The 12,474-nt window shown below is 40.8% G+C and overlaps 2 protein-coding genes across 4 annotated transcripts in view; one reads left to right on the top strand and one right to left on the bottom strand.

The window, feature by feature from the left end:
* The window catches only part of ALS2 (alsin Rho guanine nucleotide exchange factor ALS2), a 198,105-nt gene that overhangs the window by 71,806 nt on the left and 113,825 nt on the right, over positions 1-12,474 (bottom strand). The gene's annotated exons all lie outside the window — the stretch shown is intronic.
* CDK15 (cyclin dependent kinase 15) overlaps positions 1-12,474 on the top strand; it is a 60,706-nt gene that overhangs the window by 1,033 nt on the left and 47,199 nt on the right. For both annotated transcript variants that reach the window (XM_024104045.3, XM_065560930.1), the window contains exons 2-8: positions 103-252; positions 425-522; positions 1,236-1,315; positions 6,068-6,162; positions 6,972-7,034; positions 9,706-9,829; positions 11,718-11,838. In XM_024104045.3, coding sequence (XP_023959813.2) covers positions 103-252; positions 425-522; positions 1,236-1,315; positions 6,068-6,162; positions 6,972-7,034; positions 9,706-9,829; positions 11,718-11,838 — 731 coding nt within the window. The remainder of the gene's footprint in view (positions 1-102; positions 253-424; positions 523-1,235; positions 1,316-6,067; positions 6,163-6,971; positions 7,035-9,705; positions 9,830-11,717; positions 11,839-12,474) is intronic.

Raw genomic sequence — 12,474 nt, forward strand, 5'->3', positions numbered from 1 at the left:
AAAACAAGAGCTGAAAATCGGAGAAAATGACGAGAAAAGAGAGAAAATCATCAATAAGTAGGAGGAATTTGTCTTTGATTTAGTTTGCTTCCCCCCTCCCAGTTACCAGATCTGAACAGAGTGCCACATCCCGTGGATTCACTTCAATCACAGTGGTTCCAAACACTCCAGCTACAAAAGTCTGGGGGGAAGAGACCACGGAGTAACAGCGATCCTTCCCAGGAGACGGATTTTGTGAAGAGATTCCAGTGGGTGAGTGTGCAGTATGTATACAGCCATATAAGATGTTTATCTAGAGATGGTCATTAGCCATGAATCACAGTATAATTACCAAGCATTGTGTATAGAATAGACGTCATGCAAATAGCCTCTGTTTTTGCTGGGGGACAAAAGGATCTAAAAAAATGCCTTTTCCTTATCTAAGCAGAGACAGGGCCTCCCGTTTGGAACGGCTTCATCCTACCTGAATCTGGAGAAGCTGTGCGAAGGTTCTTACTCTACAGTTTACAAGGGGATTAGCAGGTGAGCAGGTACCAGAGGGAGCTTCCTGCGATTTTGCCATTTATTTAGTCCACTGAAACCAGTGGAGCTTCCCAGGAGTGAATTTGAAATTAGAAGATTCTGAATATTCAAAACGAGAGAGGAGCAAATAAAAGGTTTTGTTTTCCCTTTACTGGAATATTACACACACTTGCGAGGCCCATTAAGTTTCTCAGAGAATTTATTTGTTAAGATGAAGGGCGTTTTGCCCTATCAGAGCTGTGCAAAGTCATCTTAAAGCTGTTCCAAAGGAGGCGCTCTGGATTCCCCTGGCAAAGCAGAATCCTTGGATGGTGGGAAGCTGGTTAAGTCTTCCTTGTGAGGGGCTGCCTGGAGGCAAGGAGGGTGTGTTTTGGCATGTGGAGAGGGCAGAGTGGAAGTACAATACATTCCACTGATTCTCAACCAATGGAATGGTTCTTAGGGGACTATTTTAGCCAACTCAAATTTGTGCCAGTGCCCAAATGGCCAGCAACCTGCCCAGGATCAGAGGAGCCATTAAGGTGGTTTTGAATCACCTTTGCTGCCCCTTCACAGTTGTGCTGAGCATGACCTCGGCAGAGTTTGGGATTGAGCCTTTAAACGCCTTATTAGAAAAGCACAGAATAGTCCCAAGCGGTTAGTATTAGTTGGCATGTTAGGCACTGATGGGCACCTTCTGAGTCCATTTATGTCCTTTCACTCTGACCCTTTAGAATAAATGGCCAGCTGGTGGCTTTGAAAGTAATCAGTCTGGAGACAGAGGAAGGAGTGCCTTTTACTGCCATCCGAGAAGGTAAGGACATGCAGTCAATCCAAACATTGAAGAGAGAGTGGGAATATCATTTTTCAACAACATGTATTTTAATTTAAAACCTCCATATGTGGCAACTTCCTAACTTCTTTTTATTTTCTTGCCTGCTCTGCTCTTCTGCTTATACTTTATTATGAGCATTTGTGTAATTCTGTTTGCCACTGGTGGGTTTAGGAACAAGCAGAAGTTTAGTTTTGTGATTAAGGCACTGGATTAGGACTCTAGACATCTGGGTTTGATTTGTGTGTCACTTAATCACCTAAAAAGCAACAGAGGGTCCTGTGGCACCTTGGAGACTAACAGAAGTATTGGGAGCATAAGCTTTCGTGAGTAAGAACCTCACTTCTTCAGATGCAAGTCTTGCATCTGAAGAAGTGAGGTTCTTACCCACGAAAGCTTATGCTCCCAATACTTCTGTTAGTCTCAAAGGTGCCACAGGACCCTCTGTTGCTTTTTACAGATTCAGACTAACACGGCTACCCCTCTGATACTTAATCACCTAATCTCTCTGGGCCTCAGGTTCCCATCTGTAAAACATGGATAATAACACTTCCTTTCTTGCATCCTTTATCTGTCTTTAGATTTTGACTGCAAGCTTTTCAGGGCAGACACCATCTCTTACTGTGTTTGAACAGTGCCTAGCATAAATTGGAATGTGTAGGTGCTACAATAATACAAATAATAAATACTAACAATTGTAGATAATTGAAAATGTCCATGTCAATAAAGATATATGAGTTGACAGTGATTCTTTAAAAATACAGTAATACTTTTGATGAAGATCCCAAGTGCTTTATATAAAGGGTAAGTATTATTACTAAGCATTTTACAGCTGGGAAACAGAGGGACAAAGAGACTGAGTAATTTACCCAAAGCTACACAGGAAGTTAGTGTCAGAAATTGGACTACAACTTAAGTCTCTTGACAATCCTAACCATGCTCTAAGCCATGCTCTAATTATATGATATGTGATCATATAATTAAGGATTGTGTCATGCATATGAACAAGGGAGATGGCTTTGCAACCTTGATGCTCTTTTAACATGGCGTTTTGTATGTAATAGATTATCATACTGATGGCTGCTGATATCAGGAGCATTAGAAATTCCAGTCTGATGGAATTTTTAGATACAGCTGACTTTTGGGAAAATGCACCATTTCAACATGGCAAGAAATGTTTCTCAACATGAGACCTCACAGAGCACTGGACTAAATGTCTGCAGCTTTCTTGATTTCTTTTCTTTGCTTAAGTTCCTGATTTTTTTGTCTTACAGCTTTAGATGCCCCTACAAACATAACTTCCCAAACTGCCTGTTTAATCTACCATTAAGGCTGCCTTTTTAGTATGCTATAAGATCCCAAAGGAAATATAATCCAGTTTCTTTTTTACACTGAGGAGAATAGAAGTAGAAATATGTAACCTTTCTGCCAGTCTATTGTCTAATATAAGTAAGATCTATAAATGGAAGGGGTCATGACCCTCTAGTTTTATAGTTCCACTGAGTATTGCACTTCAAAGCTGGGGTTGATTTTGCCATACCATTAGTGGTATGCAGGGGGAGACCAGATGGCCCACATTCATAGGACAATCCTAGAACAGAGAAGGAGGTCCAAACTCTGATCTCAGTTACACCAGTCTAAATCCAGAGTAGCTGCAGAGAAGTCAGTGGAGCTGCTTCAGGTTTACACCAATGTAAATGAGATCAGAATTGGTGTGGACACTTTACCCCAATTCTGGGTGATAGCAAAGAGGGATACTGACCTGTACCTATTTGCAGGGAAGCTCATCTTATAGGGCCACTGACACTCAAAGTAGGACCATTTGCTGATCTACTTACCACAAGAACCTACTAGTACAATACGCTTTAGAAGAGAATCCTTCCAACATTTACCTGCTTAGAACTCTGGTGCTAGTTCTTTGCTCAAAAGATCAGGTTGCACTAATTTTAGGGTGAGCTGCTTACTTGAGGTGCCTTAATTGAAATGCCAAGAGCCTTTAACTTCCATTCACTCAGATAAAACTAGAAAGTTCCTAAGATGGGTCTATTTTAAATAGTTCTTTTGTGCTGTGTTGAGCTTTGTGACATCTGACATCTTAAATTTACAATGTAAGTCAATAGTTCAAGTGTCATTAAACAAAGCTTTAGATTTATTAACATGTTGCACTCTATGTTACTTTGAAGGAGTGGCACTAAACACTTAACAGCCAAAGGGGTAATTTATCTCAGAGAACCTCAAAAGGATTAAACATACTTAAGGCTCAATAATGGCTGTAATGCTATAGTTGAGGGATGCTGAGATGCACCAGCTGAAGAGCACTGAGACCTCTAAGAGGCACTATGTCCAACTCAGGACACAATAGTCTTGATTCTTCATTTCACTACAGATCCTTTGTGCTGCTCCACTGGTACAAAAGGGCGGGAAATCCACAGGATCTGGCCAGCTGGGAATTCCTCCATGATATAGGAATCTCTGGGTAGCATAAAGCCAGTGTAGTTGCATTATGTCTCTCCCCTCCACGGCATAAGGGATATGGCTGAAGCATCTTTATTCGGTCCATAGGCAACCAGATATAATTTTTAGAGGAGCCCTGAGGCTGCTCTCTTATGTCAAGGACTTGACTAACCCTGCCCTGGATAGCCTTGGACTCAGGGAGTCTCAAAAGGCCGCTTTTACCAACCTCCTGGTGTCCTGGACTGTGCACAATTTGATTGAGTGCAAGAATTGGACTCAAAATCTCTGGAGCACCAGGGATCTGAGGGTCAGCAGCCTCTGCTACATCCTTTCTCCTCCCTCTCCATTGGGAAAGCTATTATTGTCTCAAGCCTGAGGCAGAGCAATTACACTGCAATTACAAACCTGTGGCTGGCTTGTGCCAGCTGACTTGGGTCACAGGGCTCAGGCTAAGGAGCTGTTTAATAGCAGTGCAGATATTTGACCAAGGCCTGCAGTCTGAGCTCCGGGACCCTCCCAGCTCGCAGGGTCCTAGAGCCCAGGCTCCAACCCGAGCCAGACATCTACGCCGCAGTTAAACAGTCCCTTAGCCCAAGTCAGCTGGCACAGGCCAGCCGCGGGTTTTTATTGCAATGTAGACGTACCCTGATTGGGACTATATCCCCTAAGCAAGGCACAAAGTGCTGAGACTTTGTACAATCTCTTCCTGCCAGCCTGTCTCTGCTGTGCCAGGCAATCTAGACCTCAGATTACAAAGATGAGTGTAACAAGCTTGTTTTATAATAGTAAGTAATGCAGTCATCAGCACAAGTTACAGGAAGAACTACAACCATGAACCAAACATTTTCACTTACCTAAGTTGGCTACAAACATAAAGATTTAATCTGTCTGTGTTTCATTTTAAATTGGTATTTTTACCCCTGGAGCTAACCACCGCAGTGTCAGGATGAGAGCTGTGCATAACTAACTTTTTGGTTCAGCGGCCAAATCAAAAAATCAAAAATACATTTAATTTCAGTTCAAGCTGAAATGAAATTTTTTTTTTAATTTTTCGGCAAACCCCAAAAGTATAAAAATAAAATAAAATTGTTTAGGTTTGAACAAAACATTTAGATTAGTTTTTATGGGGTTGTTTACCTTTTAAAAAAATAAAACTGAAGTAAAATTTGAATCAAAAAGTTGTTTCAAATAAAAATATAAATGTTTTATTTCAAAAATGTTTCAACTTGTTTTATTTTTTTTAATGTAAACAATTTGGCAAATTCAACACAAATTCATTAAATCTTTCAATCAGTCAACCCAAATCTGCATTTTTCAGCAAAAAAGGGGTTTTCTGAAAAATTTTGTCCAGCTCTAGTCAGGACATCATGTGATGCCTCCCCTAAATTGGAATGCACATATGGCTTGTGAATCTGTTGGTTGAGTCAATGCTCTGTTTAAGGCAGAGATTGCTTGTTAATATGTGTGTGTACAGGGCCTACTACAATGGGACCCTGATCCTGATTGGGGTCCCTGGACTGGACTGTATTGCAAGCAATAAATACTAATCGCTCTAGCAATGAATGTCCATTCAAAATTCTAGAGACATTCTGTTGGGAAGTTTCCTTCACGAGATTGTCAGCTGGAGCCCATCCCTAGTGTGAGAAATGCTAAAGCATGCCCACGGGGGAGAGTTGAGTCTAGGGGGCTGTATACTTGCAGTGGCTCTGAAGTTATATAAGTTATATACATGCACTTGAGATACTGTTAACTTAATAACTGCACTCTTGGCACTCAGAGAACAGTTCAGTGGAGCATTAAGGTGTGAGAATTAACCAATATGCTTTTCAAAAACAGAAACTGGCTAAATCCTGCCTAACATCTAAACCAGTTTAAACTGGCATAAATATCAGCACAGACTCCCTGATATTGCACTTCTGGAAAGTGACTCCAAACCCTCTGCTTGCCCCAAAATTGGGTGGCACCTTCCATGTGCAGCCTGGGAAGTCACAGCACGTGCTGAATCAGCGAATCTTCTCAGAAACCATGAGAGAGGACAAGTGGTGACAATGTTGCCAGCCCTCCTTTAGGGTGAAATCCCCCTTGCAGTACACAAGGGGCCAGACTGGTGCATGAGGGCATAGTTTACATGTAACTCCCTCCCTCGGCTTCACAGTATCTGGCCCAGCGCTTTTTCCAGACAGCCTGATGATGGAGCCATGTATAACCCAAGCCATAAATATGCTACTTCCACTGCCAAAAGCAGCTCTTGGGATCATAGCTTCATTTCTGTTTCACTAGCTTCTCTTCTCAAGAGTCTGAAACATGCCAATATTGTGCTCCTGCACGACATTATCCAGACAAAGGACACGCTGACATTTGTCTTCGAGTACATGGTGAGTTGCTCTTTTGCTAGTTTTATGAAGCATCGAGAAGAGACCTGGTGATAGTATAATGAATGTTAATATTTCATAGCATTATAAAAGGAAGGTGTTACGAACACTTTCATTACGCTGATTATTTCTTTCACTCTCGATATCTGACTTCAATCTATATGGCCTGGGCTCTTCCTGCTTCCTTTCTCCCTTTAGTGACAGCCACATTCAAGAAGGGTCTCCCATCTTATTTATACTACACTGGCAGAAACTGAGTTCCTTCATTGCTACCATGATACAGTGATGAAAACAGTGCTGTTGAGCCACAGTTTCTCTTACTATTGATCTCAGTCAACAAGCTCCCTCATTTCAGCATCTGTTTTGGTAAAAATCAACAAAAAGACGCCTTAAACAAGCAGGAAAATATATGAGCCATGGTTTCCTCTATTTGCAATTTTATGATGAATTCTGACAACTAGCAGCCACTGGTCTTAAACTGTTAGGCTGAGCCAACATGATGATCAGGGCCCTGATTTCACGTACCACTTAAGCACGTGCTTAACTTTAAGGACATGCTTAAGTGCTATGCTGGATCAAGGCTTAAGTGAAGTGTTTCTTTCCAGGGTGAAAAAAATACAACTTTGCAGCCTGTGTTGTATACTACACTTCAGTCACAAAAGGGTCACTGTCATTATATGTATGTTGTACCACTGGCTAAGAGACCTGTGGATTTGACTTCATAGTGTGATCCTAGTCAGTCTTCAATAGAATTGATTCCCCTGCAGATTTGTCCTAAGTCTTCTTTCTTTCTCCCCTCCACACTTATTTAGCACACAGATCTGGCACAGTATATGGCCCAGCATCCTGGAGGACTTCATGCTCACAATGTCATGGTGAGTTCTTTAAGGGGCAAGTATCCCTTAAAGCATGAAATGTATGTTTATATTCCATTATGGAGAGTCATTGTAAAATGCTGCGGTGCTTAAAACATCTTAAATCTTTTGCTAATATCTATTTATCTCAAATACCTGACAAACAGTTGGGAGAAAAGATCTAGTTGTTAAAGATTCAACCCTACTCACTCTTCAATTGAAGACTGAAAAAGTCCTCCCTCCAGTTTTCTGACTGTTCAAGAAGGATTTCAGCTTTTGGTCTCAATGACATCTTGTGGCAATGAGTTCCATCTCTATTTAATTCATTACTTTATCATCTCCCCACTCACTGGTCTCTTCTCAAAACTCAACCATTTGTCTCTCCTAACATCTTCATGGCTCTAAGCTTTCTAGATCCCTTTTATTTCTGCTATAGCTTTCTGAGGTAGGTTGACTACAAGCGAACAGGGTGAGGGTGTACCATTAATTTATAGAAGGGCATTGTAATATTTTCTGTATCTTTTATCCCATTTCTTACATATCCTCACATTTTGATTTCTTTTTTTGACCTCCACTGCACACTGAGAAGCGGTTTCCATTGAGACATCCACAATGAACGCCCAGGTCTTTTTTCCTGAGTAGTTTCAGTTAATTCAGAACCCAGCATTTATGCATAATTCAAACAACTCCTCCCAGTGTGCCCCATCTTACATCTGTGAACAATGAATTTCATTTGTCATGCTCTCCTAGCTTTATTAGGCCCCTCTGAAGTTCCTCAAAGTCTTCTCCCATCTTGACTAATTTAAATAATTCTGTCATCTGCAGATTTTGCCATTTTACTGGTCGCCCATTTTCCCAGATCATTAATAAAATTATTAAATTACACCCTTTCTGATGGCAACCCCCTCTAAATCTTTTGCCTTGCTTAAAAATAAGGACTTATCTGAATCCTTGTTCAGATTTCAAACACTCTCAAAGTTCAGAGATGTCCAAGATCCAGTGTTTTGGTTTTGGCACAGTTCTACTTTTAACAAAATCTTCATTACATTAATATTTTAAAACAAAATGGCAGGTTGCAAGTTCTCTGGAGCAAAGACCACATCTGCCCCTACATTTATATAGCACCTAGCGCAATGATTCTCTGATCCTGGTCAGGGCATCTTAGGATGACTGTAACATAAATGTTAAATATCAGAAACATTGCAGAATATCAGAAATGTTTAAGGCTGAATTCTGGTTCCATTAACTAAAGAGGAGTTTTGCCACTAACTGTAATGGGACCAAAATTCAGCTCTTAGGTTGTTAAAAAAGAAGAAGATTTTTTAGTGTATAGTAAAATAATGTAGGAAAAGCAGGTTCATATCCTGCAGTTTCTACTCTCCTGTAGAGCACTGCATGAGCAAACGGCTCCTATTCTAATATTTTTTAATTAAGGTTACAATTCAGAATGGAAACCTAAATTAATTGGAATGGAATTCCTAAGGTAGCTGTGCTTGTGGAGCTCAGCCCTCGCCCATTATAATTCCAAAATTAATGCCAGCCTTGACTGACAAGGGAGATCTCAGAAGTGTGTGGGCAACAGTCACTTGCCCCTGAAGATGGAGCTGTTCGGTGTCTCCACTTCCAAGAAACGATGGGTCAGTGCATCGCACAAGTGCTATGCCACCAGGAAGGCTTGTTAAAAAACAAAAACAAAACTGTAACGTGTCCTGACTGGCACTTGCATCAGTAAACACCAGCCAGCTGCCCTCCTTAGATGTTTTCATTCCTCATTGACAAGAAGACTGGAAAACAGCAAAGTGATTTACTATGAGCCTGCAGGAGGGTGTCATATGGCTCGTTTCTTTCATCCTTGCAAAGCAATTTTTGAGATCTCAAATGGAAGATGCTATAAAAATGCAAAATATGATTATATATCTGATTTTTGTTTGCCTCTTTTCCAGTAGAAAAGCTAACCATGAATGTCACCTTTTTTCCTAGTCTCCAGGAAAGGTCTCAGATAAAAAGTGTTTCTCCTCTGGAGAAGGCTAATAACTTACGCAATGAATTGTTTTCTATCCTTCATGCCTTTCCAGATCCTGTTCTGGGCCTGATTCTCATTTATTTTAGGATCACTTTACGCTGCCAGAGTAGTGAGAATCAGGCCCTCTGTCTTTATTTTTCCCTTCTGTATCTTCTTTCTTCTCCTTCTCCCTCTTTTCTTCTGTTGTTTTTCCTCCTCTGCCTTCATTTTTCCTCTCTGGTGTCTCCCTCAGTGATGTACACCAATACCAGGCCGTCTGACATTGCAGATCCTGAGTCTGTGCTTTGGGAAGCCTTACATCATCTTTGCTCCTAAAATAAACAGTCAGATTCTAAAGGGAAGCAAAGCTTTTGAAATGCCCATTTAGGATATGAAGAGTGACAGCCCCTTCACTGCCACAGTATAACACACTGAAAGCATCAGGGAGAGTGGGAGGAAGCATATAACCATCAGTTGATGTAACTATCAAAGATTCCATAATTTTTATTGTTGCAATTTTCCAGTCCCCCTTCTCAGCCTGTGCCATTGCTGAACAAGTTGACAAAGTTTTTACTGATTCCTCCCTCCCTTTTGCACTGTTTCATTGTAAAGGTTTTCCTGACATTCAGAGTTAATATACTGATTCAAAATCCCAGAAATCTGCTTAAGTTTGTTGCCTGTTTTTTCTAGCTCTTCATGTTCCAACTTTTGCGAGGCCTGGCTTACATCCACCAACAACACATTCTTCATCGTGATCTGAAACCCCAGAACTTGCTCGTCAGTTGCCTGGGCGAGCTCAAATTAGCTGACTTTGGTGAGTCACTGCCTGGTTACAACTAGTGCATCTAAGAGCCGTGTTTTCACATACTTACATTTATGCATCTAAAGCCACCAATGGGTACGTGAGCATAACCTCTCTCACTGCACTTCAAGAAAAGCATTTCTGTGATCAATCTGTAGACCTGATCCTCCTCTCCTTATACTGGTATACACTGAAAGTAACTTTATTTAAAACAGTGCAATTACAGTAGTATAGGACTCATTCCAGGGAGATGAGAATCAGACCCCTACATTAAATATGTGGCATACAGAATAGATGATTATGTAGGGAAGGGTAGAGATTTTATTGCCATGAACTGGCTTTGCCAAAACTGAATTATACAGGTCATCCCAAATGTGTGCTAATAAAACCTTCCTTCCACACCATCATGTATTCTGCATATGCCACATTTTACAGGACAAAATCATGTTAGAAATTTTTGCAATTTACTTTTTTTTACTTGGCAGCATTTCTGTTACCCTTCCTCTCTGTAAAGCCAGTTCGCCTCAGCCCCATACAGCCAATGATACGGACCTTGTAGAGAGAAAAAATACAACTAAACTTCCAGAAACCTTTAAAATAATTTGTATAAAAATCATAACGTCTTGATTTTAAGATCTGATAATTTGTGATCTAACAGGGCTACAAACAAAGGCCTTGAATTCTCCCTTACGCAAAGGCCCCTTTAAACCTCTCTGACAGTTACACCCACTTTAAGGGCCAAGCTACAGCAGTGTCAAAGGGCCTTAGTATAACTGAGAATTCAGGCCAAAAGCTTCAGAGCTGTGGGAAGGAGGGATTCTCAGCTCTCCAGTGGTATAAAGCTTCCTTTTTCCAGCCCTGATGAGTCTCACCATATTTTGGGACAGATCCTCAGCTGGCAGAGTTGCCACTTTTGAGCAGACGTATTCCTGGAGGTTTCATCACATGACATAATCTTTAATTAAAAATTAATCTTTAATTCCTGGGGACTGCAGGACAATCCTGGAGGGCTGGCCACCCTACCAGCTGGTGTCAATGGTCATAGCTCCATAGAAGTCCATGGATGGAACTATGACAATTTTTACACCACCTGAGGATCTGCCTTTCTATCTTAATATGCCACGATCTAGAACTGACTCTGGGACATCCTGCACTTTGGATCCGTATCATTTTGAGGAGTGGGGAGAGAATGTCACATTTTGCAGGAAGGAAAGAAACATTCTGAAGGTGTTTGTTCATTCTAAAATGGTAGCTGTCTGAAGCTGCTCGGAGGTTTGCAATGCCCATAGTTGTCTCACGTGGTTTGAATCAGTGGGCTAAGTGCCTTAGAAACACTGAAAAGGTAGAAGATAAATGCAATTTATCCCCTGGCTATAAATTTTGTGTATATATAAAATGTATGTAAATATTATATACACACAAATCAGCGTATCAGCTTAAACTGGATATTTCAGACAAATTCCAAAACATTTTTAAATATATATCGTACATATTTTTAAACTGCATGCTCTCTCCATTCTTCTGAAAGAGATAAATTAAGTACCAGAAAAGTAAGTATAAGTAGAAACCTTAGAAGCCAAGGTCCGTCTGCTTTGTATAAAAACCGGTGGCACTTTTTTTTAAGAGCAGGGCTTTGCCCAGTGTCCTCAGTCAAAACATCCCTTTTTCCTCCTCGCTGTTTTACACAATGCAGCAGGTTGTATTCTACATACTTGATATGTATATGTTGATTGTAAAGTGCTTTGGGATCACTTAGGATGAAAAATGCTACAGAAAAGTAAACTGTTCTTCTGATTATTAAGACTCAGGTACTGTCCAGGCAGAAGGAAATGATATGTCACAATGGGTTACAAAGGGACATGGAAGTGTAACTAGATCTATGTTTTTCCTGTTCTGGCAGGTCTTGCTCGTGCCAAGTCCATCCCCAGTCAGACATACTCCTCTGAGGTGGTGACGCTCTGGTACCGTCCTCCTGATGTGCTACTTGGAGCCACTGATTATTCTTCTGATTTGGATATCTGGTGAGAAACCAACTTTGACACATTTTGATATCTCTCAGGGAAACTGAACTATCATTTGCCTTATCTTTAGATGACTGAAACAGAGTCAGCCAAGTTTGAGCAAAGATAGACTGAAAGATGTGTCAAGGCCTGTGAGTCGTGAAGGTGCTGTGCTTATACTGTTGGGTTCCTACAAGTGGCAGACATCAGTAGCTCTGCTTTCAGGAATGCCATCCTCATATCTCACCTATATACCTCCCAGAGGTGTCATGAGTCTCAGTTCACTAACCTTTGCAAAGCACTTTCAAATCTAATGCAAACGTGTATTATTCTGGAGGTATCTGACTGGCCAAGGCTGTGGTATCATTCTGGAAATACTGCTTTCTGGAGGCATAATAACTAGAAGAATTATGCCAAGAATAAATTTTACCTTTGATAACAAAACACAGCTCTGGCCATCAAAGAGTCCTAGATGGGTTTGGAGTTAGAAGGATATTGGGATTATCTTTATTTCTGTGATACCTCATCTTTTACACCACTGATCATTTCCTAAACACACTCCACAGTTAAAATAGGCAAAGCCCCATGTTCTATACAATTACACAGCAGAGTAAACTACTGCTCAATTTCCCTCCTTCCTCAAGTGCCAGTTAATAC

This window comes from Chrysemys picta, chromosome 11 (genome assembly GCF_011386835.1).
Source record: "Chrysemys picta bellii isolate R12L10 chromosome 11, ASM1138683v2, whole genome shotgun sequence".
NCBI classification, from domain to species: Eukaryota; Metazoa; Chordata; order Testudines; family Emydidae; genus Chrysemys; species Chrysemys picta.